The 24,987-nt window shown below is 44.8% G+C and overlaps 1 protein-coding gene across 1 annotated transcript in view; it reads left to right on the forward strand.

The window, feature by feature from the left end:
* LY75 (lymphocyte antigen 75) overlaps positions 1–24,987 on the forward strand; it is an 87,437-nt gene that overhangs the window by 8,026 nt on the left and 54,424 nt on the right. Inside the window, exons 2-4 of the mRNA XM_077272862.1 lie at positions 581–949; positions 12,493–12,663; positions 13,495–13,659. Of these exons, the coding sequence (XP_077128977.1) occupies positions 581–949; positions 12,493–12,663; positions 13,495–13,659 (705 nt within the window). The remainder of the gene's footprint in view (positions 1–580; positions 950–12,492; positions 12,664–13,494; positions 13,660–24,987) is intronic.

The following is a 24,987-nucleotide window of genomic DNA, read 5'->3' on the forward strand; positions in this document are numbered from 1 at the left end:
TTGTGGGCAAAACCTAAGAATGAAGAGCAGAACAGGAGCCACCATAAGATTAAAGTGAATCTGTCATTAGATTTTACAATATAAACTGCATACATTATTAAATAGATAACAGCCTTGATCAGGCTGGTGTACTTACTATGAAAATCAGCTGTAAAATTCTATTTGAAAGTTTTCCCACCAGATATTAAAACATTCTTGGCTTATTAAATGACCATTATAATAGCAAAATTATTTAACCATTCTGGAATGGATTTTCACAGTAAGTACAACAGAGTCATCGGGTCTAAGAAATCAATTTAATAATGTATGCAGTTTGTATTGTGAAATCTGGTGACAGATCTGCTTTAAACTAGTGATTCTAGGTTACTTCTTCCTTGCAGGAAATGTTCTTTAAAACTACAGGAACATCCTTGTAAGATGACTTAAGCTTTACAAAAAAGGCTCTAGGTTCCCCTTTTAACCTTTAAAATGTCGAAGTGCTGGATGAGCATTCTTTGCAATAAAAAACAACAAAAAAACCCAATGGTTTTATTCAGAGTTTCTATAACTTTGCGTTGACTATTTGTATTTTTCTCTGCAGAACACACATTTGAGATTCTCCACGTTCAGTCCGGCAAGTGCCTTACAGCGGAGAATGATCGCCTATCAGTCGGAGGTTGCTCACAGTCCAATAATTCAGTCTGGACATGGGGGTCCTCTCATCGCCTCTTCAGCGTGGGAACTCAAAAGTGCCTTGGAGTTGACCTTTCTAGACCTCAGGAACCCTTGAAATTGGCTTCTTGTGACTCCACGCTGATGTTATGGTGGCGTTGTGAAGGTCGTGGTCTGTCCGGTGCCTCTGGATATGGACTAAGTGTAAAGAACGGGAATGTAACCGCAGAAATGAAGAGCAAAGATGAGTGGACACAGAATGGAAAATCCCAGGCGATATGTGATGTCCCATATCATGGTACGTGGGGGGGGGGGGGGTCATGGCTTTTTTTGCCAATTCTGTAAAATCCCTTTAATCCGATTTGATTAGATAAATGGGTTTGTATAAGATTACAAAAGCTCTCTTCCAGAAACAGCGCCACACCTGTCTACAGGCTGTGTCCGGTACTGCAGCTTAGCTCTGTCATAGTTAATGGGGTGGATCTGCAATACCACACGCAACCCGTGGACAGGAGTGGAATTGTTTTCGAGTTGATACATTTCTGATCGCTGGGAATCCCACCAGTCCGGGGCCGCTCTATAGAGAATGAGTGGAGTAGTGGTGCGTATTCTATTCATTCAGCTGAATTCTATTCTCAGGATCCTAGGGGTCACCACAATTATGTTAGGAGATAACATCCACACTTGGTCCATCCTTGTAATTGTTGCTGCTATTGAAACAGTCTAAGAACAGGAAATGTGTTAAAATAGCAAAAAAAAAAAAAAAAAAAAATTCTTACCTATCCTGTCCAATTTGTACCTTTTTTGGGGGGGAGGGGGGGTGCATTTTTATCTTGTCAAATTTGCGTTTTTCATAATTCACCAATTACGGTAATCATTTGCAACTTTTTGAAATGTTTCAAAATTCATTCTCAATTGTCAAATTTTACAGCTTCTTATTAAAAATGCAATGGCCATTAGTTTGGCTTTTTTTTTATTTTCTGTAGTTAAATTTATTTATTTAAAGGGGTTGTCTCGGCTGTATAATATTGATGACCTATTCTAAGGCTACGGTCACACTAGCAGCATTTGGTCTGTATTTTCCATCGGTATTTGTAAGCCAAATCCAGGAGTGGGTGATAAATCCAGAAGTGGTGCATATGTTTCTATTATACTTTTCCTCTGATTGTTCCACTCCTGGTTTTGGTTTACAAATACTGATGTAAAATACATAATACGTGTGAACGTGGCCTTAGGTATGGTAATCAAAATCAGGTTGATGGGGGTCTGATCAGACGTTAGCAGGCCCCATTACACGGTGTACGGAGCCCCAGCTTCATGCACGGAGTAGTGTCGGTTCTCGCTTGCTGCTGTTGATTAATATATTTTTTTTCCCATTCTTTTCTAGTTTGTTCTCTTGGCTGCAGGCTGGCGCACATTCACAGCCGCTTTCTTTTGTTTTTTATCACTGCTTCTGAACCAGTCAGCATGGCCACGTGATACAATACAATGTAACGGGCTTTGTTCTGTGCAGCTACAAACAATTCCACATCTAATCTTGTTACAGAGTTTTCATTGCAGCACATTCTCTCCTTTTACTTTCATGTTTTTATTCTATATCTGAACAGGAAACTAAAAGTAACATTTGGAACCCAAAATATGACCGAAACCAGGGATTTCTCAATTTATTCCATGCTTTCACTTCTTGGGCCAATATCTGATTCCCGGAGCCACAAACCCAATACTTACCAGCTCCTTAAAATCTCTGGCCATGATTTCTACTCCTATCAGTTTGTTACTGCAGCTTGTAAGTCTTTCACCAGTGGCGTAACATGAAGCTCTTGGGCCTCAATGCAAAATCTGCAATGGGCCCCTAACTATCACAGGTCTTTATAGCAACATGCTATTAATTTTGGCTAAGGGAACATCTTGGGCCCCTAAGCTCCAGGGTCCGGATATGATTGCAACCCCTGCACCTATTAGATTTGCGCCCTTGTCCTTCACATAGCACATGCTTTTCATATTGGCCAAGGGAACATGTTGGGCTCCAGGGTCCGGATACGATTGTAACCCCTGCACCTATTTGCACCCTTGTCCTTCATGTAGCAAATTCATCAAAGCTCTGCTCTTGGCTCTTACAGCTATCTCTGGTTTTCCCATTCCTTTTCTCAGCGAGGACATTCAGGCTGTAGAGAGGGAGGAAAGCACACAATCCTTCATGAGTTGTAGAAGGTAAAATCACTCCTGGAATGAAGCTATGCTGATACTTGAGGGATAGTGAGAACAGAATTTTAATTTTATACATGAAAGATTGTGAAAGCAGCACTGAAAAAAAAAAATAATTGAAGGTCATAGAGGAGCCAAGGGGAAGGAAACATTCATATTATTACACAGGAGTGCTCATTCAGACTGTAGATAGGGAGGAAAGCACAGAATCCTTCATGAGTTGTGGAAGGTTAAAATCACTCCAGGAATGAAGCTATGCTGATACATGAGAACTAGTGAGAACAGCAGAATTATATTTCTAAACATGATATTGTGAAGGCAGCACTGAAAAAAAAAAGGAAGATCATAGAGGAGCCAAGGGGAAGGAAACATTCATATTATTACACAGGAGCGCTCATTCAGACTGTAGATATGAAGGATTCTGTGCTTTCCTCCCTGAGTTGTGGAAGGTAAAATCACTCCAGGAATGAAGCTATGCTGATACATGAGAGCTAGTGAAGGCAGCAGAATTGTATTCCTATACATGAGATTGTGAAAGCAGCACTGAAAAAAAATAAATGGAAGATTAGAGAGGAGCCAAGGGGAAGGAAACATTCATATTATTACACAGGAGTGCTCATTCAGACTGTAGATAGGGAGGAAAGCACAGAATCCTTCATGAGTTGTGGAAGGTAAAATCACTCCAGGAATGAAGCTATGCTGATACATGAGAGCTAGTGAAGGCAGCAGAATTGTATTCCTATACATGAGATTGTGAAAGCAGCACTGAAAAAAAATAAATGGAAGATTAGAGAGGAGCCAAGGGGAAGGAAACATTCATATTATTACACAGGAGTGCTCATTCAGACTGTAGATAGGGAGGAAAGCACAGAATCCTTCATGAGTTGTGGAAGGTAAAATCACTCCAGGAATGAAGCTATGCTGATACATGAGAGCTAGTGAAGGCAGCAGAATTGTATTCCTATACATGAGATTGTGAAAGCAGCACTGAAACAAAATACCGTAAATGGAAGATTAGAGAGGAGCCAAGGGGAAGGAAACATTCATATTATTACGGAGGAGTACTCAGGCTGTAGATAGGGAAGAAAGCACAGAATCTTTCATGAGTTGTGGAAGGTAAAATCACTCCAGGAAGGAATCTTTGCTGATACATGAGAGCTAGTGAAGGCAGCAGCATCCGACCTTATCAAAAATGCCCAATAATCTGATCAGATGGGTTATTAAACAATTCTAAAATCATATGAATGACAGCACAGAAGGAAAAAAAAATAAGCCTGAAGGCAGAGACTTCTCAAATGTTCACCTGATCCTGATCTAATTTATATTGAACATTTAAAGGGTTTATCTAAATTTCAATATTCAGGACCATGCGCCGCTCCTCTGCCTTTCAGCTTCCTTGCATACTAGGGGCGGAGCTCTCCTGAAGATTGACAGTTCGGACCCGCGACGTGGTTGCATTACTGGTCCGAAGTGTGACGTGTCCTATGCTGCTAACAGAAGCAGCTTTGCCTCTGCGGCATCAGAGGAGCGCAGGGACTCTGAAGCAGACGACTCCCTGCTGCCCGGACTTGCAGCACCTCATTGCACAGTATCAATGTTTCTGGTACTGTTACATTCCTTCCTTTTTTGGCAGTCGCCTGTTGTTTGTTTGCAGAGCGATTTTATTGCCTGCACCTTATATGTGTACATGTGGGGGAGCTTTATGGGTAAGTGATCTGCAGTTCTGTCTCCGGTAGCTGTTTTTATGAACTTTACACTTGTGGTTTAGAAGCAGGGGTTGTGGCTACACTTACAAATATGCAAGAGGTTTCTTATAAATGTGCTTCTGGATGAATGTTATACCTGCATGTTGGAACTTAATAGTTCACAATTAAAGCTCACGTATGAATGCATTTTTAATGGTAATTATAAAGCTCATCCTGGATCACCATGCAAAAAGTGCAGTGTGAAGGCAGTCTTAAAGGGCTCCCTTCCTGTCTATATATTAAAGTAGAAGGCTGGCCTAGCTATTGAAATGTACTGAGCCCGCCCCTTTAACTTCATGCCCTGTCCTGTGTCGAGCACAGGAATGAAAGGCAGGGCCCAGAATGGAGCGACTAGCAAAGTAACAGTCCTGGCCCTGTAGGACTTGCTATTTAATGATAATCTAGATATGTTTGTTTGGCTGGAAACCATCTTTAAAGTAAAGGTTTACCTGTTTTGTTTTTTTATGGTTCAATGTAAGGACTGATCTTTATATCGACTGCAAACTTTGTGGTCCAGAACCACAAATCCTATGCTTAGACATGAGGGTAAATGATAATGAATTTTTGTTGCCTTTAGGAACCACTAGAGAGAGCCTATTGTATACGGTTTTATGTCGCTCACTAAATAGTCAGTATGCAGTAAGCTCCTCGGCTCCCTCTAGTAGCAGCTGTAGGCAACCATTACCGTATTTTTCGGACTATAAGACGCACTTTTTTCCCCAAAAAATTTGGGGGGGAAATGGGGGTGTATCTTGTAGTCAGAATATACTTACAATTACCATGGCGGCGGACCTGGTCCGACGCTACAGCCTTCCTTCCCAGGCTGGTGCGGCTCTGTTGCGTCGGAGTCCTGTTGGGCGGCGGTGGAGGTGCTCTGTGGGACGGGAGTGGCGGTGGCCTGTTGGGTGTTGGTGCTCTGTGTGACGGGGGTGACAGTGGTCTGTAGGGCGACGGGGTTCCGCCAGCATTTCGTGAGTGCCCGGAGGCCCACGCAGCTCCATTCCTGCGATACAGTGGCCTCCGGTAAAATGGCCGCTAGGGGCGGTGCATGCTCCGATTCAGATCTCATCTCTGAGATCTCGAGACGAGATCTCCTTGCCGAGATCTGAATCTGAGCATGTGCCATCCCCCTGGCTTCCATTTTCCCGGCGGCCACTGCATCGCAGGAGTAGATCTGCGTGGGCAGTCACGAGATGCCAGCGGAGCCCCGCCACCCCACAGACCATCGTCGCCACCGCAGCCCCACAGGTCACCGATGCCCCACAGAGCACGTGTCGCAAAATGCCGGCGGAGCCCCGCCACACTACAGAGCAGCACCAGCCTGGGATAAGATTTCCCCGAGGCCACCGCACCAGCCTGGACCACTGAACAACCCCTGTGACTACTCCTCCACCTGTGCCGAAACCCCTCCCCCATAAGCTGAATTCGAACTGTAAGGGTATGTGTCCACGTTCAGGATTTCATCAGGATTTGGTCAGGATTTTACATCAGTATTTGTAAGCCAAAACCAGGAGTGGAACAATTAGAGGAAAAGTATAATAGAAACATATGCTCCACTTCTGCATTTATCACCCACTCCTGGTTTTGGCTTACAAATACTGATGAAAAATCCTGACCAAATCCTGATGCAATCCTGAACGTGGACACATACCCTAAGACGTATACCCATTTGACACATTTTTCTCCCCTATTTTCCTTCTGAAAATTTGGGGTGCGTCTTATGGTCCGGTGCGTCTTATAGTCCGAAAAATACGGTAATTAATTATGTAAACTTCCTATCAAGGAGGTGTCTGATCTACAAAAAAAATAGTTGAGCAGATTTAAATAAGGTCTGGTGGGAAAAGATTTAGGATGCCTTGTATTATATTAATTTAAATGCCTCCTCTTTCTATGCATAGTAATCCATAGGTGTTACTAGTCAGTGATGGCAGCTTCCATCTATGACTGTGCTCAGATGTAGCTGTCAATCACTGATTAGCCCCTCCCACTGGACTCCTTGGACTAGAATGAACAGGGATTTAAATGATTAAAGTAAGTTGTACAGATGTTTTTTTTTTCCCCCTGCACAAACCTACATATCAATCTGTTAAGCTCCTCTGGCTTTCTAACATGGTGCACATCAGATATCATTTTCAACATGACCGGTTCCCTTTAACAGTAAACATAAATGAGGGAATGGATATATAAGGTTTGCGAAAGCGGAGTCTGTACTTTGACATTAGTCTCCTTCCCAGCAATTATTTCATGTGTTTATTATACACAAAAAAAATAAAGCAACAATTGGAAATGTTTTGGGTGGATGTAACCTTTTATTATATAAAAAGTAAAAACTGATCATTACCGGGTGAAGGGTCTGCACCTACAGAAAACTTCATTACAAATATACTATATATGTTTTACTCTGAAACGCTGCTGGGAAAATCATAACCAACAGCGCTGCCAAGGCAGAAATGCCAAGAGGCTCAGCTACACCGCGTGTGTGGTTAGGAAGAGACTGTTAGGGTATGTGCACACGTTGCGGATTTTTCTGCGGATCCACAGCGGATTCGCAGCAGTTTTCCCTGAGTTTACAGTACAATGTAAACCTATGGAAAACAAAATCTGCAGTGCCCATGCTGCGGAAAAAAACGGGCGGAAAAGTAGCATTGTTTATTCTGCAGCATGTCAATTCTTTGTGCAGATTCCGCAGCGGTTTACACCTGCTCCATAATAGGAATCTGCAGGTGTAAATCCGCAGGTGGAATCCACGGAAAAACCACGTTAAATCCGCAGTAAATCCACAGTACGGTTTACCTGCGGATTTACCAAAATCAGTCTGGAAAAATCCGCAGAGTAATCCGCAGCTTGTGCACATACCCTCAGTGTACCTGAGCCGGCAGGGAGGAGTCAGCGGGGACCGTCCTCTTGGATTAGTCACTTTATTCCCGTTGCACTTATTCCTAGATGTTTAGATTGCAGAAGCCGGTCTCTGATTCCTACTGCCGGGGAGTGGACCATGTCTCTTAGCTGACAGGTACACTTTAAAAAAAAAAAAAAAAAAAATGTTTTTGAGTGATAAGCTGCAATTTCTTCTAGGGATTAATATATAAAGAAACCAGCAATATGTAAAATTGCATAAATCATACATAAACTCTCTATTAATTATGATGAATTCGAAGAAACAGAGTTTTTATAAAAAATGATTATTTATTAAATCCAAATCATAAAACGCTGCAATAGCGATACATAATGTCAAGGAAAATAACAAGAAAAAAATATATATATACTAATATATTAACATGGACAAATACTACTGTATTGTGTGATCCCAAAAAAAAGGTGCGAAAAAACGCACAAGCGGTCACAGGCCCAGACTAATTGGAGCAGCTGTCAATCTTGTGATAATCAAGTGTCCATCTTGGACATCACGAAGTGGAAAATAACCTCCATGTGTAAAGTGGGAAAAGGAAACATCCTTATGCATTCAATACAAATCTGAAGGTATATTCAACCGCATACATATAAAGAAGACTTGCTGCTCCAAACAAATTAATAAATATAAAAGGTTAATTACCCATAAAGTCTGATGTATAGTCCTGGCCAAGACCGCTCTCCCCGACGCGCGTTTCGCGAGAGTAACTCTCGCTTCCTCAAGGGGGCGTTGAGTTACTCTCGCGAAACGCGCGTCGGGGAGAGCGGTCTGGGCCAGGACTATACATCAGACTTTATGGGTAATTAACCTTTTATATTTATTAATTTGTTTGGAGCAGCAAGTCTTCTTTATATGTATGCGGTTGAATATACCTTCAGATTTGTATTGAATGCATAAGGATGTTTCCTTTTCCCACTTTACACATGGAGGTTATTTTCCACTTCGTGATGTCCAAGATGGACACTTGATTATCACAAGATCGACAGCTGCTCCAATTAGTCTGGGCCTGTGACCGCTTGTGCGTTTTTTCGCACCTTTTTTTTGGGATCACACAATACAGTAGTATTTGTCCATGTTAATATATTAGTATATATATATTTTTTTCTTGTTATTTTCCTTGACATTATGTATCGCTATTGCAGCGTTTTATGATTTGGATTTAATAAATAATCATTTTTTATAAAAACTCTGTTTCTTCGAATTCATCTTCTAGGGATTAGTAGTTTTCTCGGAACCTGGAATCCATAGCTGAAAATAGTTGAAAATGTTTGACGTTCCTGCCTTCCAAGTTGTTGTTTTTTTTTTTTCTTTTTAACTGAAAGTGCTCAATGGAGCCAGTAAGGAAATTACTAGATACCGATGAAATGTAATGTCCTCCAAAAGTAAAGTAACGCGGCTCCGCAGCACAGCCGCCACTGATACTGGATAAACTACAGGCCATGTGAGGAATGAGGAACCTGTAAAATGTGTTTTCTCCACCTGTTTATGGTTTTATTTTCTTCAGGTTCTCGTTGCAAAGGTTGTTTGATAGAACGCCAGTAAAAAGATGCAATAAACTCTTAAGGAAAAGCACTCAAACGGCTGGCGGCAGACAAAAACATTGGAATAGTGCTCATTAGAAAAGAGGCTTGAAGAAATAAAAGCTCTGTCTTTTCCTGAAGCGTCTTCCTGTTTAAAAATTTGGTTGGTTCATCGGCCTAGAAAAGGCATCATGTGCACATCCCCTTAGACTGGTTTCACGCTTCTGCCATTCACAAGAACGGACCACAATGTCCAAACCGGCTGTGGATCTTCTGACTCCCACTCAAATCTGCTTATGGGGTTGTTGACTTTGTGTTATTATGCTTTGCTTATACAGCGCTATCATATTCTTTACAGACATTATCATCACTGCCCCCGATGGGGCTCACAATCTAGATTCCTTATCAGTATGTCTTTGGAGTGTGGGAGGAAACCGGAGAACCCGGAGGAAACCCACGCAAACACAGGGAGAACATACAAACTCCTTGTAGATGTTTCCTTGGTGGAATTTGAACCCAGGACTCCAGCGCTGCAAAGCTACAGTGCTAACCACTGAGCCACTATACAGTGCTAACCACTGAGCCACCATACTGTCCAGGAAGACCCAACATTTTTGTCTGTGTGTGATGGACGCGTGAAACCAGTCTAATAGACCGTTATGTTCGCACATAGACTTCCATAACAATGTGTCGCTGAAGAATTAGCAATGATTGTTCTGCTCAACGTACCAGCAAATGAATAGATGGGACTGGATCTCTTCCTTCTATCAAAAAGTGATTTAAAATATGAGAGGTGGTCACCAGCCTTGCAATTTGCCAGGCCTCATACAGTTGTCTTTTGCATCTAGAGCCAAAATTCTTGGTGGGGTTTGGAGTATTTATTTTGATGCTTAAGTTTTCCTTTTGGAACCTCTTGATTTGGGATTTGCAGTAACCTTGAGATAATGTCTAAATCTGCTGGAAGCGTCTCCATTATTTAGGAAATTTTAGTAGGTTCAACTTGTTTAAAGGGGGTTGTCTGGCCATCGGGTGGAAGTGTGTAATCGCTCTATGTGACTGCAGACTTGTGAATCCTCGCATCATGCGCGCTGTGAGGATTCTCATGTGCGATGCCGGCAAGTATGTCATTTGTATACTTCCGGTCACATTCAGACTAGACGTGTCCGACCTCACATGAGGCAGCGCACGTCTAGTTGGCACCTGACTGCATGTATGCAGATCACATACTTGCTGTCATGTGCCTGTCGTTCCTGGCACCGTAGAATCTTCACCGCACATGTGCCACGACGATTCGCAATTCTGCAGTCACATACGATGAATGCAGACTTGTACCTTAGGGCTCGGACAACCCCTTTAACCACAAGCAGCATTAATCAGAGCCTGGCTGTGTTATTGCAGTATTGCATGTTGTAAAATGAAGTGTTGCGGGATCTCCGAGTGAACTTGCCTTGAAAAGCCGGCTGCAGTTTTAGAGTCTCGGTTGACTAGTCTGAGGCCGGCCCCCGGTGGCTTCTCCCCACCCTGCTTCCCTAGACTGACGGGTCTTTCAGTAATGCAGCAAGTGCCTGATACATGCTGCCTATGGTTCCCTGTAATAGTATTGAACCGGTTTTATCCTTACCAGTGGGTGGAGAAGAAGCATGGTTATGGTTGAGATAAGGGACAAAAGTAAGGCGTGGAGTGTGCAGGCTGCAGTCACATTCCTGCCGACCTCCTCTGACCACAGCTACCTCTGACTCTGCAGGAACCTTAATTATCCAGTAGTTATTCCATTCGTTACAAGCAAATATTGTTATATTGTGCCTGTTGGTAGGAAGGAAAACCAAATCACAATTACTTAGATACAGATAATTGTGTAACTGCAGCTGTTGATGTGATTACACGTAGAGCATCCAGAAATGTTGTGGCCGAGAATCTTCTTTTCATTACTTGTGCTTTTCCTGGCCTCCTGCGTCGGTAGGCTTTCCTTGCTATTAGCAAGTTGTGCTGGGTTCTAAGATATAATTAGATGTATTGCTCTTTTTATACCCTGATCATTTGTTTTTTTCACCTTACATTTAGCATCCATTTGTTTTTGTCTTTTTGTTTTTTTTTCTCATCTGTAAATTAGATTTTTTTTTTTCCATTGTCTCTTTGCAATCGATCCATTATTCTCTTTAATGGAATCTGTCAGTAACATTTGCTCTAGATAAACGCAGGTACACTTCCAGGGATACCTAGTTTGTCCCCTATCTGATGCTCCCTTTTTCTGAAATTTAACTTTTATTCATATACAGATTAGCTTTGCAAGTGCACTGGATGGTGGCGGGTGCTCTGGATGGTGGCGGGTGCTCTGGATGGTGGCGGGTGCTCTGGATGGTGGCGGGTGCTCTGGATGGTGGCGGGTGCTCTGGATGGAGGTGGGCGCACTGGATGGAGGTGGGCGCACTGGATGGAGGTGGGCGCACTGGTTGGAGGTGGGCGCACTGGTTGGAGGTGGGCGCACTGGATGGAGGTGGGCGCACTGAATGATGGTGGGTGCTCTGGATGGTGGCGGGTGCTCTGGGTGGTGGTGGGTGCACCTGCGGTCCTCGGCTCCTCTTTGCTTCTCCCCACCAGCACCTCTGCTTGATTGACCATGGACACAGAGGTCTTCCTTTCCTTTTTTTTTTTCTCTTTTCTCTTTCTCTTTTTCTTTGATTCTTCAGTAAGACAGTTTGTACTTTCTGCAAATTCTTGCACAATTTTTATTTTTTTTTTTCTTCCTGCCCCTCCTCCTATACGCCTATGTGGCAACAGTGACTCTTCCTGTTTCTGCAAAAATTATCTATATTACTACAATTCTATGTGCAACCCCAGAGTTAATGTATAACTGAAAACTTTTGACATGTCGTAGAGAAGTTCTGATCGAGTGGGTTAAGAACCAGAACAAGGAGGTCCTCAGCCTTACTCTTCTCTCAAGCACTAGGCTGAGGACCTTCTGGTTCTGGTACTCTCAAACTTTTTTTTTTTTTTTTTTAGCCCATGCCTGAACACTTCTGTTCCCTCATTTTGGAGTTCAGTTGAGGGTCCAGCTGTTACGATTCCATCGATCGAAACTTCTCATGTCTGGTACAAGTCAAAAGTTTTCTGGAATTGCATTTATACTTTGACCAGTGGAGCAACAGGTTGGACGCCCAAACACCGCTTCATTCATTCTCTACAGGGCTTCCGGAAAAAGTCAGGTACTTTTTCCCCATCCTTTTACTTTATCTGTGCAGATTTCACCGTAGTTCTGGTCTTTTGTTCATTATTCTGGAGTCTCTGGATGATCAGTTTCGTCCTGTGCACAGAGGGGCATTCAGAGGTGCAATAAGTTCTGCAAATCTATATTTTACCTGGAAGCAATGTCTTACTGTATACGAGCAAATGTAAAATCAGTGACTTCTATTATGTTTGTTCCCTTTTAATAATTTTTAAGCAATTTTTTTTCTTCTTTCAGTTGTGTATACGACAGGGGGGAATTCTTCTGGAAGACCCTGTGAATTTCCATTCCTCTATAAGGAGAAGTGGTATCATGACTGTATTCTTGTTGGTACTGAAGATGAGGAGTGGTGCGCGACCTCCGAAAACTTTGATGACAATGTTCTTTTGGGAAATTGTTTAAAGCCAGGTTAGATCTGTTACTTTCTTTGGTGTATAGATGAAAATAGAGATGGAGGCGACGGTCCTTTTTAATTCCTGAACATTAGCATTCATCGCACAGTTAGAACTGCTGGAAAGTCCCCTATGAGTCACGTACTTTTATGCTAAATATATGAAACTCTGAATTGAAACCGGAGAACCCGGAGGAAACCCACGCAAACACGGAGAACATACAAACTCTTTGCAGATGGTGTCCTTAGTGGGGTTTGAACCCAGGACTCCAGAGCTGCAAGGATGCTGTGCTAACCACTGCGCCACCGTGCTGCCCAAATAGTGATAACACATTCCCTTTAAAACATAGCTTATCCTTTTTGATTTGTGCCCAAATTCCTATGTATTAGTAGTGGTCCAGGTGTCGGACATGTAAGAAGATACAAATGTCGGTACGTTTTTATTTAACACCTTCCTGATGTATGATGTACTGGGTCCCCATCTTTGATGCAAGCTCAGGAAGTGAGCGTTCCATGCGCCCTTTGGGCCCCTCTGTGACGTCATTACAGCTGGAGTTCTGCTGAAGACCCCTGTCCCTGCCATGACGGTTCTCCTTTGAATCCCAGCCTGTGGCTCTTTGTTATAAGCAATCCGACAATATCGGGGTTCAGAAATAAAGTTAAAAAGTTTTAAAAAAATCTGGAAAAAAATATTAAAATACTATAAAAATGCAGCAATAGGTGATCAAAATTTCTTACCGTGTATGCCCCAATAAGCGGGAACAGCCGCTGCAATAAGTCACAAGAAAGTTATTAAATTGTTGTATATTGTATACTGATGATTTCTTTCTTGCAATGTTCCCCTGTAGTGAGTGGATGTAATGGCTCTTGGACCCCAAATTTAGCGCTCCAGCAATGTTACCAGTTCAATGCAAACTCTGTCATGAAGTGGAAAGAAGCGTATACATCGTGCCAAAGCCAAGGTGCTGAATTACTGAGCATATCCAGTCCAGGAGAGCTGCAGTACATTATTGGTGAGTTCTGTTATGTGATGATGTGTATATGTAAATATATAGTGGTGGCTGCAGGATGAATTTTATGTTTTAAAGGGCTTGGCAATTTAATGTAGAATTTCACAAATGTGTGTGAGAGGCTCATAAGCAACTTCTAATATGTCCTCATTTATAAGGATTAGTGTAAGCACTGGAACAGGCCGCAATTCCGTGAAGAAAAAAAAAAAAAAACAATAAGAAACTATCAAAACGTGTGTACTGCAAAATATTATCAATATAATAGGCCGGCTTGTTGCTAAAAAAAAAAAAAAGCTCTTTCACTGATCCATTGACAGAAAAAATGAAATCATTGCAGCTCTTGGAAATGACTTTTTTTTTTCTATAGGAGTTTCTGGAAAAAAAATGTTTTTCAGCACTTAATTTTTTTTTTTTTAATGCGTTTGGAATTTCTGTAATCAGACTGACCCGGAGAATCATGTTCACAACTCCTTTTTACTAAACAATGAAGACTGCAAAAGCAAGAAAACTATTCCGGAATTACGTTATTGTTTTCTCGCAGTCTTACCACAATTGGATTATTTTTTTTTCTCCCATTTTTCAGTACATTGACTGGTAAAATAAATTAGTGCCATTCAAAACTAAAACTCGTCCCGGAAAAATTAAGTCCTTATATTGCTATGTTGATGGAAAAAGGAAAAATTATAGCTTACTCTGTCGCCTCATTGGGGGACACAGGACCATGGGTGTTATGCTGCTGTCCACTAGGAGGCGACACTATGAATAATCTGAAAAAGATTAACCGTGGCTCCTCCTGTGCAGTATACACCCCTGGACGGCGTCAGCCTTCTCCAGTTTTTGCTTAGTGTCGCATAGGAGGCACACCTAAGATTTTTTACTCCGTTTTTTTTCCGACGGATTACAGATGAAGAAAAGTGGGTCTCCTGTGAGACTCCCGGCATGGCTCCTTCCTCGGCCCCCTATTACGGGGTGCCCGGTTGAAGTAGAGATGGCTATTCCCCGTGCCGCTCCTTCCCCAGTCCCTCGGGTGCTGGTTCGAAGTCGAGACTCCCCCTCCTTCCCCAATTCCTTTTGGTTTCTGGGTTGAGGTCGAGGCGAGGATAAAGCCCCCTGATGGTCACACAGCACCCTCCCTAATCCCCCTCTGGGGGCATTAGGTTGAGACGCCTCAGGTAGGGCCTGTACAGGCAGCATTCTACAGCTCCCAGCAATGGGCCAGCACACTGCGCCTGCATCCAGGGACCCCAGCCCAGCTGCGGGCTCCTGTCGGGGCCGGGGGGAGTGCAGGCAGGCATGGCACATACAGACACAGGGCTCCCTGCGCCCCTGTCTCTGCGGCAGCACCAGCTCTATACTGCCTCAGGGGGACCCTTCCGGGGTGGGTCCGGTTCAGATCCGAACACCCCCCCCCCCCCCCCCCCGGACTTCCGCACCGGCCTGGAGCCTTTCTGGGCATCAGGCATCTAATTTAGGCCCCGGCTTCGGCCTAGCTGTAGCCTCCGCCTCCTCTCCGCCCCCCAGATGACAAATATGACACTCTACAGTGTCATAAAGGGGGCGGATCGAGACAGAAAGGGCGCGTTTTTACACAGCTTTGCCACCTTGTTCTCAGCTCTCCGCCCCCTTCTCCCCCTGCCTCTTCTCCTCGGCGGCCATTTCTACTGCAGCAAAGATTAACCCTGCATCTCCCGGTCAGCAGGACCAGGACTAGGCCAGCCAGTCTCCGAGGGGCACAAGACACTGGATCTTTGGCGCTGGACCTAGGGGCATACTGGTGGGGTCAGATCACAGCTGGGTTGTTTTACTCAGGCTGTGAATCCATATTACCTATAAGGCTCCTCTGTAGGTTTCTCTACCCCTGTAAGGTCCTCTGCAGCCAGCCCTTCTGCACTCTGTGCACTATGCCGGGCTCAAGGTCCAGGAGAACCAGGCAGGACTGCTATTATGCATTCTGTATAGCCTGCAGGACCGCTCTCCCCAGTGGCAATGTAACGCGCTGCCAGGACTGCACCCAGACTACTGCGTCAGAGCCCCAAGAAGCCCCTGCCAATGCCTCGGTGTCTAATGCCACGCCGGAATGGGTCACTCAGAGGTCGCAATCTATGACGCAGTCTATAGATAACCAAACCTCCACATTGCTTCGGGCTCTGCAAAGTCATGCCTCGGCTATGACCGCTACCCAGCAAAGGGAGAGCTTGACTCAGGAACAGAACGACCTGGCACATCCACGTCTAGGTCAGGACGCAAGCGGACCCATAGGTCAAATCCATCTGCGTCATCCCATAGCACACGGTCATCCCCTTCTAGGGAGAGACACCGTAGTTCCAAGTCATCTAGACCGTTCCCTTCCAGGGTCAGACAATGCAGATCTCCGCAGTCCCCGACCAGAGAAGGCCGCCTCCCCAGCTCACCCAGCAGGGGACGCCTCAGTGATACACAGGATTCGGGAGGCATCTGCGACTCCAACTCAGACAGGGAAACGGAGGGTGTTGTGAATTCTGTTGTGGGTTCTGCTCTTAGGCTCCCTCCGGTGGTTATAAGTGGTAGTGCTGCTGTTTGTCCTTCACAACAGTCATCAGCTGCTTCTACTTTGGACGGGGCTATTTAGTCTGGCTCCTTCCTTTATTGAGTGCCAGTTGTCCATTGTTTTCTAGGGATCCACATCTCTGCTTGGTTTCTCCTTCTGGATTGTCCAAATCATCAAAGATAAGTCCTGGCTCTGTTTTTGCAGTCCACATGCGGTGGACTTAATAGTTCTGTGAATTGCTATGTTTTTTCTTGTCCAGCTTTGTCTGTGTTAAGATTTACTCAGCCAAGTTGGAAGCTCTGGAGTCAGAGTTACCCTCCATGCCTTTAGTTAGGTGTGGAGATTTTTGTATTCTCTGTGGTGGATTTTGTAGTATTTTTTTATACTGACCGCACAGTATTCTTTCCTGTCTTTTCTTTCTAGGTATAGGGAAAATGGTGTGCACTCAGGTCGAAGGACAGTGAGGTGCTGGTAAACTGACCGTAAGGTCAAGTCTATCATAGAGAAAAAATTACCGCACACTCGATACTGGTGTATTGCAGAAAAAGGGTTTATGCCAATTTTATTCAAGAAAAAACAAAGTAATAGTTTGCCACTTTGATAGAACAAAACCCGACGTTTCGACCCTCCCGGGCCTTATTCATGGGGTTACTCTAGTCCAATGATATATATGCATAAAGGTGGCAGTAGTGGAGGAGAAACAAACGATCTCTGTTTTAAAGGGCATAACCTTATAGTGAGGCCAGTAAGGGCTGCTGTCCCAGAAATATGTAGCTTAATACAGAAGGGCCATATCATACATGGTGGGCCTGATGGGGGTCTCTTGTGAGGTCAGCGGCGCATCCCGCGCCTTGCTGTGTTGTCCTGAAAATAGGCTTGCAGAGTCGACGCAAAGGTCAGACAAGACCTGGCATCTAAAAGCAGGCCAGTCAAAGGCCAAAGGAGGTAAACCCTCATGACTCACGGACCCCGGAAGACATCCCACCCGTAGGCAGCCGACTTTGCTCTTCCAGCAAGTCTGGATGCCTACTACAGAAGACAGGTGGGTCAGGGAACTAGTGTCTTCCGGATATAAGATAGAGTTCAACCTCCAACCCACCGAACCGAGTCTTCCTCTCTGTTCCCCCAAAACCGCCAGCCAAGGCTCGTGCCTTCCACCAAGCGGTTCCCTCGCTTCTTCAAGCAGGAGTCATAGTACCGGTTCCCACGGCCAGGTGCTTCCGAGGGTTCTACTCCAATCTATTCGTAGTCCCCAAGAAAGGAGGGCAGCGTACGGCCCATACTGGACCTAAAACAACTCAACAAATATGTACGGTTTCGTCACTTCCGCTGGAGTCCCCTTCGGTCCATCATTGCGTCCATGGAGAAGGGAGAATATCTCGAAACCAAACCACGAAAAAGGATAACTTGGAATCCTAGATAAATATGAAAACCTAAACGCCAAGGACCCCTAAAATCTAACTTTTATTCAACAACAATTAAAAACTCTCTTATCAAGAACAAAAAATAATTAAATAATTAAACAACAAGTTATGTACCTGTTGGATCCTAGGGAGTAACTACGCTTACTCCTACCTACCAGTGGGGGTTGGCACCCTAATTTACTGCGGTAGGCGCCACCACTCAGCGTAGGCTTACCCTCAAAAATCCCTAGAATTCCCTAGATAAGGAACCCTGAAAAAATCCTGGAAAATCCCTATAGGGAAAATACTACCTAACAGTGGGGGTAGGCGCCCTAATGTGAGGCGGTAGGGGCCCCACTCAGCGGCGACTAACCCTAGGATCCCTACAAAGTCCCTGAATCGGGATAGAAGATAAAGAATTGTGCCCAAAATTCCCAAACACCCCAAAAAAAATGAAAAATCAAAAAATGAAAAATGCACAAATTTAAAAAAAATGTGAGACAGAATCTCACCAATTACATAGATGTGCCCAAAAATCACATAGCAAACATCTATAGCTAGAGCAAATCATGCCCTACAAAAATTGCAACAAATGAATGAATAGGACATAAATAGTCTCAATGTAGGTGAATGAGATATAGCAATATCACTATTGTCCATATAAGATCAAAAAAGCGCTCTTACAATATTAATAGCAATAAGCAGGTGCTCAAGACATATACATCAATATAGCATACCAATACTATTTAAAATGCATATTGCAATGTAACATATCAGACATTAGTAGTAGACGTACTCAGGGCATGTAGAGAAAACAATGTATCATACCCTTACTGTTTAAATTGCATGCTACAGTATAATATGTCAGAACGGAATCACAAGCCTGAAGCCCCCAAAGAGGCAATTTTTACTTATGAAAGGACACAATCATCCCCATTATAAGGAAAATACCAGGATTTTAATACTCATCTGCAGGTTTGTAGCATCCTTGTGGCAACGCTAGATAAATATAACAATCACATCAAGCGCTGAACGGCAGTCTCCCCAAAACAATGCCCGACGCGTTTCCCCCCCATATGTATAGCGGGGGTTCATCAGGGGTACATGTAGCTGCGAAAAAATAGGGGAGAATATCTCGCCTTCATAGAAATACAAGACGCATACCTGCATATACCGATTGCACCTGCTCGTCAGAGTTTTCTCAGGTTCGCAATCGACCAGGACCACTACCAGTTCGTGACTCTTCCGTTCAGACTCGCCACGGCTCCCAGAGTGTTTACCAAGGTCATGGCAGCCACCATGGACGTCCTGCAATCCAGAGGCATAGTAGTCGTTCCATACCTGGACGATCTACTCATCAAGGCTCCCACCTTCAAGGACTGCGAGCTCAGCGTCTCAATCACAATCGACACTGAGTCGCATGGGCTGGTTAGTCAACCTACAAAAGTCATCACCAACCCCGAGTCAGTCTCTGACCTTCCTGTGAATGCTATTCAACACCTCCAGGGGTCTAGTGCTCCTTCCCAAAGACAAGGCACTGGCTCTCCGTCTAGGAGTTCGCACCCTCCTCCGCAAACCCCCTCAATCTCTCCCGTTTGCCATGAGAGTCCTCGGCAGGATGGGGGCAGCAATAGAAGCCGTCCCATTTGCTCAGTTTCGCCTCAGGCCTCTCCAACTAGCCATCCTCAAGTACTGGGACAAGAACCCTTTCTCTCTCGACAGGGAGTTCCGGCTAATGTCGTCAACCAAGAGGTCCCTGCACTGGTGGCTCAAGCCAACCTCGCTAGCAAAGGGGAAATCCTTTCTGCCAAGTCATTGGAAAGTTCTGACCACCGATGCGAGCCTGACGGGTTGGGGTGCAGTGCACCTACACCACAGGGCAAGTGGTCCCCAGTGGAAGCGACCATGCCCATCAACATCCTGGAAATTCGTGCCATCCTCCTGGCATTGAGGGCCTTTCATCACTTACTGGCAGCCTGTCACATCAGAATACAGTCGGACAATGCCACGGCTGTGGCATATGTGAATCACCAAGGGGGGACCCGTAGTACCCAGGCGATGCGAGAAGTGTCACATATCCTCCACTGGGCGGAGGACACAGGGTCGGTTCTCTCGGCGGTCCACATTCCAGGTGTGGACAACTGGGAAGCAGACTTCCTCAGCCGACAAGAAATAGACTCGGGAGAGTGGTCTCTCCATCCCGAAATTTTTTGCCAGATCTGCCATCGCTGGGGGACCCCGGATGTGGACCTAATGGCATCCCACTTCAATGCCAAGGTCTCAAACTTCATGGCCAGAACACACGATCCGCGGTCGCTCGGAGCAGACCCTCTGGTTCAAGACTGGACCCAGTTCCAGCTTCTATACATTTTTCCACCTCTCCCCCTGATACCCAGGGTGGTGAGGAAGATGAAGCAAAAGGGAGTTCCAACCATCCTAATTGCACCGGACTGGCCCAGACGTACATGGTACGCCGACATCGTACAACTTACAGCAGACGCCCCCTGGCGTCTCCCCGACCACCACGATCTTCTATCACAAGGCCCGTTCTACCACCAGAACTCAGGGGCTCTCAATTTGACAGTGTGGCCCTTGAGACCTGGGTTCTAACCCAGGCAGGGCTCTCGCCGGACGTCACTGGAACCATGATCAGGGCACGGAAGCCAGCCTCTGCCAAGATTTATTACCGTACCTGGAAAGTTTTCTTTACCTGGTGCGAATCTTGTGGCCAGACCCCACTCCCTTATTCCCTACCCAAAGTACTTGGTTTTCTCCAATCGGGTCTGGAGGCCAAGCTGTCATTGGGCTCGCTTAAGAGCCAGGTGTCAGCCCTCTCAGTGCTTTCTCAAAGGCGCATTGATACCAAGCCGCAAGTAAGGACTTTTCTTCAGGGGGTTTCCCGATTGGTTCCCCCCTACAGATGACCACTAGAAACGTGGGACCTCAACCTGGACCTGACAGCATTGCAGGAACCACCCTTCGAACCCCTTAAGGAGGTCCCGCTCCGCCTTCTCTCCCAGAAGGTGGCTTTCCTGGTGGCAATCACCTCGCTACGCAGGGTGTCTGAACTGACAGCACTCTCCTGCAGATGGCCCTTCCTGGTTTTTCATCAGGATAAGGTAGTTCTTCGTATGGTCCCATCCTTCCTTCCGAAGGTTGTGTCCAACTTCCACCTCAATGAGGAAATTTCACTACCATCCCTTTGTCCGGTTCCGGTTCATAGTGGACAAGGCTCTGCATACGCTTGACCTCGTCAGGGCATTGCGTATATATGTGTCTAGGACTGCGTCCTTCTGGAGGTCTGATTCTCTTTTCCTCCTTCCGGAAGGCGGCCACAAGGGTCTGCCAGCTTCCAAAGCTACCCTTGCCAGGTGGATCAAATCCACCATACAAGAGGCCTACCGCCTTAAAAATTCTCCTCTTTCAGCCGGTATTACGGCACACTCTACATGGGCGGTAGGGGCCTCCTGGGCCATTCGGCACCAGGCTTCGGCACAACAAGTGTGTAAGGCGGCCACTTGGACTAGCCTACACACGTTTACTAAACACTACAGGGTTCATACCCAGTCCTCAGCGGACGCGAGCCTGGGTAGATGTGTTCTGCAGGCGGCAGTGCCCCAAGTATAGGGGCCTGTCTGCACAATATTCGTCCATTGCTTCCCACCCAGGGACTGCTTTAGGACGTCCCATGGTCCTGTGTCCCCCAATGAGGCGACAGTAAAGGAGATTTTTGTGTACTCACCGTAAAATCACTTTCTCTTAGCCTCTAATTGGGGGACACAGCTCCCACCCTGTTGCCCCTTCCGGGCCGTTGTAACTGTTGAGTTCTCATATTGTTTTCTTGAGCTTGTACATAGTTGCCTTCTTACAGGCATAATTATGTTATTCATGTTACGTTCCTCCTACTGCTTTTGCACAAAACTGGAGAAGGCTGACGCCGTCCAGGGGTGTATACTGCAGAGGAGGAGCCACAGTTAATCTTTTTCAGATTATGCATAGTGTCGCCTCCTAGTGGACAGCAGCATAACACCCATGGTCCTGTGTCCCCCAATTAGAGGCTAAGAGAAAGAGATTTTACGGTGAGTACACAAAAATCTCCTTTTTGAAATAAAGGAAGGAAAATAAACGAAAGCCGAAAATCGTCTGGTCAGGATGGGGTTAAAAAATATTTTCAAATTTTTTTTTTTCTCTGAATTGTTAGCAAAATGTAATATTTTTTTTGGCTCTCTAGAAGAGAATGGTTCTGAACTGCAATACCAGACACAACCTATGGTCAGGCGTGGTGCTGTTTTCCTCATAAATCAGTCATACTCTTCCAAATCTACATAGTCCTATTAGTTGTAGGACATCCCATTTGGTTTGGACATTTCTAGCCTTACTTTGGGACTGAGACGAGAGAAAATACTTCTAGCTGCCTAAATCTTGAATTTGAAGTCTACTCTGCAGAGATTACTTTCTCCCCCGTGATATACTGTATTTTCAATATGAGTTATTGAGTGGCACGACCTGGTTACTGGCCCCGTCCGCATTATGCACAGTGCAGTATAAAGATGTGAACTCCGTCTCCAGAACAGCAAACACACAGAGGTGTTGATCTATTTGCCTGTATCTGGTTAATAAGCAACTGAACACAGAATGTTCACTATTGTTCCTTATGACTCATATTCTCGGGTCTCATTCATAAGACTCGCTCCAATTTGTGCAGCAGAAACTTCCCCTCTGTGAAAGTTCAGTCAAAGTCCAGGTATCGGACTGACGAGGTATGCTCGGTGTGTGGCCAATCCAGACTGCTACGTTCCAGCTTCACATGGTTCATGGTTCAATGTTTAGACCTCACATGATACAGGCTTTAAGGATGAATTCCCCCGGACACTTCAGTGTTGTCATAGTTGGAGAGCTTGAGGTGACCGGGGGGTGCGTAACGGCTGGATAGAGCTATATGAAAAGCCCCATGTGTATATTTTAAAGTGTTTCTCCACTACCTTTCAGATAAGTGGGGATTCGACATCCGGGACCCTCACCAATTAGCTGTTCTCAGTGTGGAATTTAGCAGTTGCAAGCTGAATAGCACAGCTCTGTCAACCGTGTAGTGGCCAGGGCTCGGGGCCTTGCCGACTGGCCAGGGCTCGGGGCCTTGCCGACTGGCCAGGGCTCGGGGCCTTGCCGACTGGCCAGGGCTCGGGGCCTTGCCGACTGGCCAGGGCTCGGGGCCTTGCCGACTGGCCAGTCCAATGTGTTCAGTCCAATACTGGATAAGTTATAGGAACTCAGATAAGCTGGTAATGGTTTATCTGTCAACAAGCATGTTGGCGGTTTCCCATAGCGACCATCATAATTTCAAAAGAAGCTCTGGCCAGTAATAGAAATAATGGCAATGAAAAGATTCCCAATATGGACTGCTCTTTAAAGGGGTTGTTCAGAATTAGAGAAAGATGGCTACTTTCTTCCAAAATCTTTGTCACGCCTGTGTACAAGTTGTTTGACAGTACAGTTCAGATGGATTGAACTGAATTGTGTTTGTTTGTTTATTTTTTTTTTTCACCATTCCCTCCCCAGTTTGGATTTTTTTTCTTGTTTTCCAGTACATTCATTATACGGTGAAAATGACTAGTGTCATTCAAAACTACATCTCATCCCATTGAAAAAAAAAATCCCTCATACAGCTATGTAGACCAAAAAAATAAGTTACTTTTCTTTGGAGAGGCAGAGAAAATAATTAAAGCAAAAATAAAAAATGGCCGTGTCTTTAAAGGCAGTCCAATGAGCAGGCATCAGGACATAGAGCAGTGGGAGCTGAGCAGATTTAAATATATTTTTATGAGAAATCATTCAGTGTACCCTGTGTTTTCATCATTTAATCCACTGCTTTTTGTGGGATTTCTGGTCCAGTGGGCGGTCCTATCAGTGACTGACGGCTATCTTTGTTTTCAGTCGTCTAACTGGACCAAAAATCCCAGAAAGAGCAAAGAGTCCATTGACTAAAACACAGGTTATACGGAATATATTCTCACAAAACTATATGCCAATCTACTTGGCTCTCCCTGCTCTGTAACAAGGGGCCTGCAGATTAGACTGCATTTTCATGGTGACAGGATCCCTTTAAGGGGCTGTTTGGAACAGAAATGTAGTCCTCTATACCAGTGATTTTCAACCTTTTTTGAGCCGCGGCACACTTTTTATACTTAAAAAATCCCGGGGCACACCACCAACCAAAATGGCACAAAATGACACTAAAACAGTACATATTCTACATATAGTTAATAATATAGATTCTAAATGTATTTATACTCACTCAGTGTGAAACCTGGGCCTGTTTCGATAAACACAAAAGGGATATCCTGGCAGGAATGGTGGAAAGACACACACGAAGCTCTTCCTCAACAGTTCTGTCTCTCCCTGTTTTTAGTTTTTATCGCAGTCAAGCTTGAGAAGCCCAGCTCACATAGATATGTGGTCAAAAATGGGAGCAAATAGCTTTGTTGGCCAGAATGGGGAACTCCTTGGAGTGGTACTGTGCAGTGTATATATACAGGGGAGAGGTACTGTGCGGTGTATATATACAGGGGAGAGGTACTGTGCTGTGTATATATACAGGAGGAGCGGTACTGTGCTGTGTATATATACAGGAGGAGTGGTACTGTGCGGTGTATATATACAGGAGGAGAGGTGCTGTGCGGTGTATATATACAGGAGGAGAGGTGCTGTGCGGTGTATATATACAGGAGGAGGGGTACTGTGCGGTGTATATATACAGGAGGAGGGGTACTGTGCAGTGTATATATACAGGACAGGAGGAGTGGTACCGTGCAGTGTATATATACAGGGCAGGAGGAGTGGTACTGTGCAGTGTATATATACAGGACAGGAGGAGTGGTACTGTGCGGTGTATATATACAGGGGAGAGGTACTGTGTGGTATATATATACAGGGGAGAGGTACTGTGCGGTGTATATATATATATATATATATATATATATATATATATATATATATATATATATATATATATATATATATATATATATATATATATACACTCACCGGCCACTTTATTAGGTACACCTGTCCAACTTCTTGTTAACACTTAATTTCTAATCAGCCAATCACATGGCGGCAACTCAGTGCATTTAGGCATGTAGACATGGTCAAGACAATCTCCTGCAGTTCAAACCGAGCATCAGTATGGGGAAGAAAGGTGATTTGAGTGCCTTTGAACGTGGCATGGTTGTTGGTGCCAGAAGGGCTGATCTGAGTATTTCAGAAACTGCTGATCTACTGGGATTTTCACGCACAACCATCTCTAGGGTTTACAGAGAATGGTCCGAAAAAGAAAAAAAATCCAGTGAGCGGCAGTTCTGTGGGCGGAAATGCCTTGTTGATGCCAGAGGTCAGAGGAGAATG

The sequence above is a fragment of the Ranitomeya variabilis genome, chromosome 7 (genome assembly GCF_051348905.1).
Source record: "Ranitomeya variabilis isolate aRanVar5 chromosome 7, aRanVar5.hap1, whole genome shotgun sequence".
Classification (NCBI taxonomy): Eukaryota; Metazoa; Chordata; class Amphibia; order Anura; family Dendrobatidae; genus Ranitomeya; species Ranitomeya variabilis.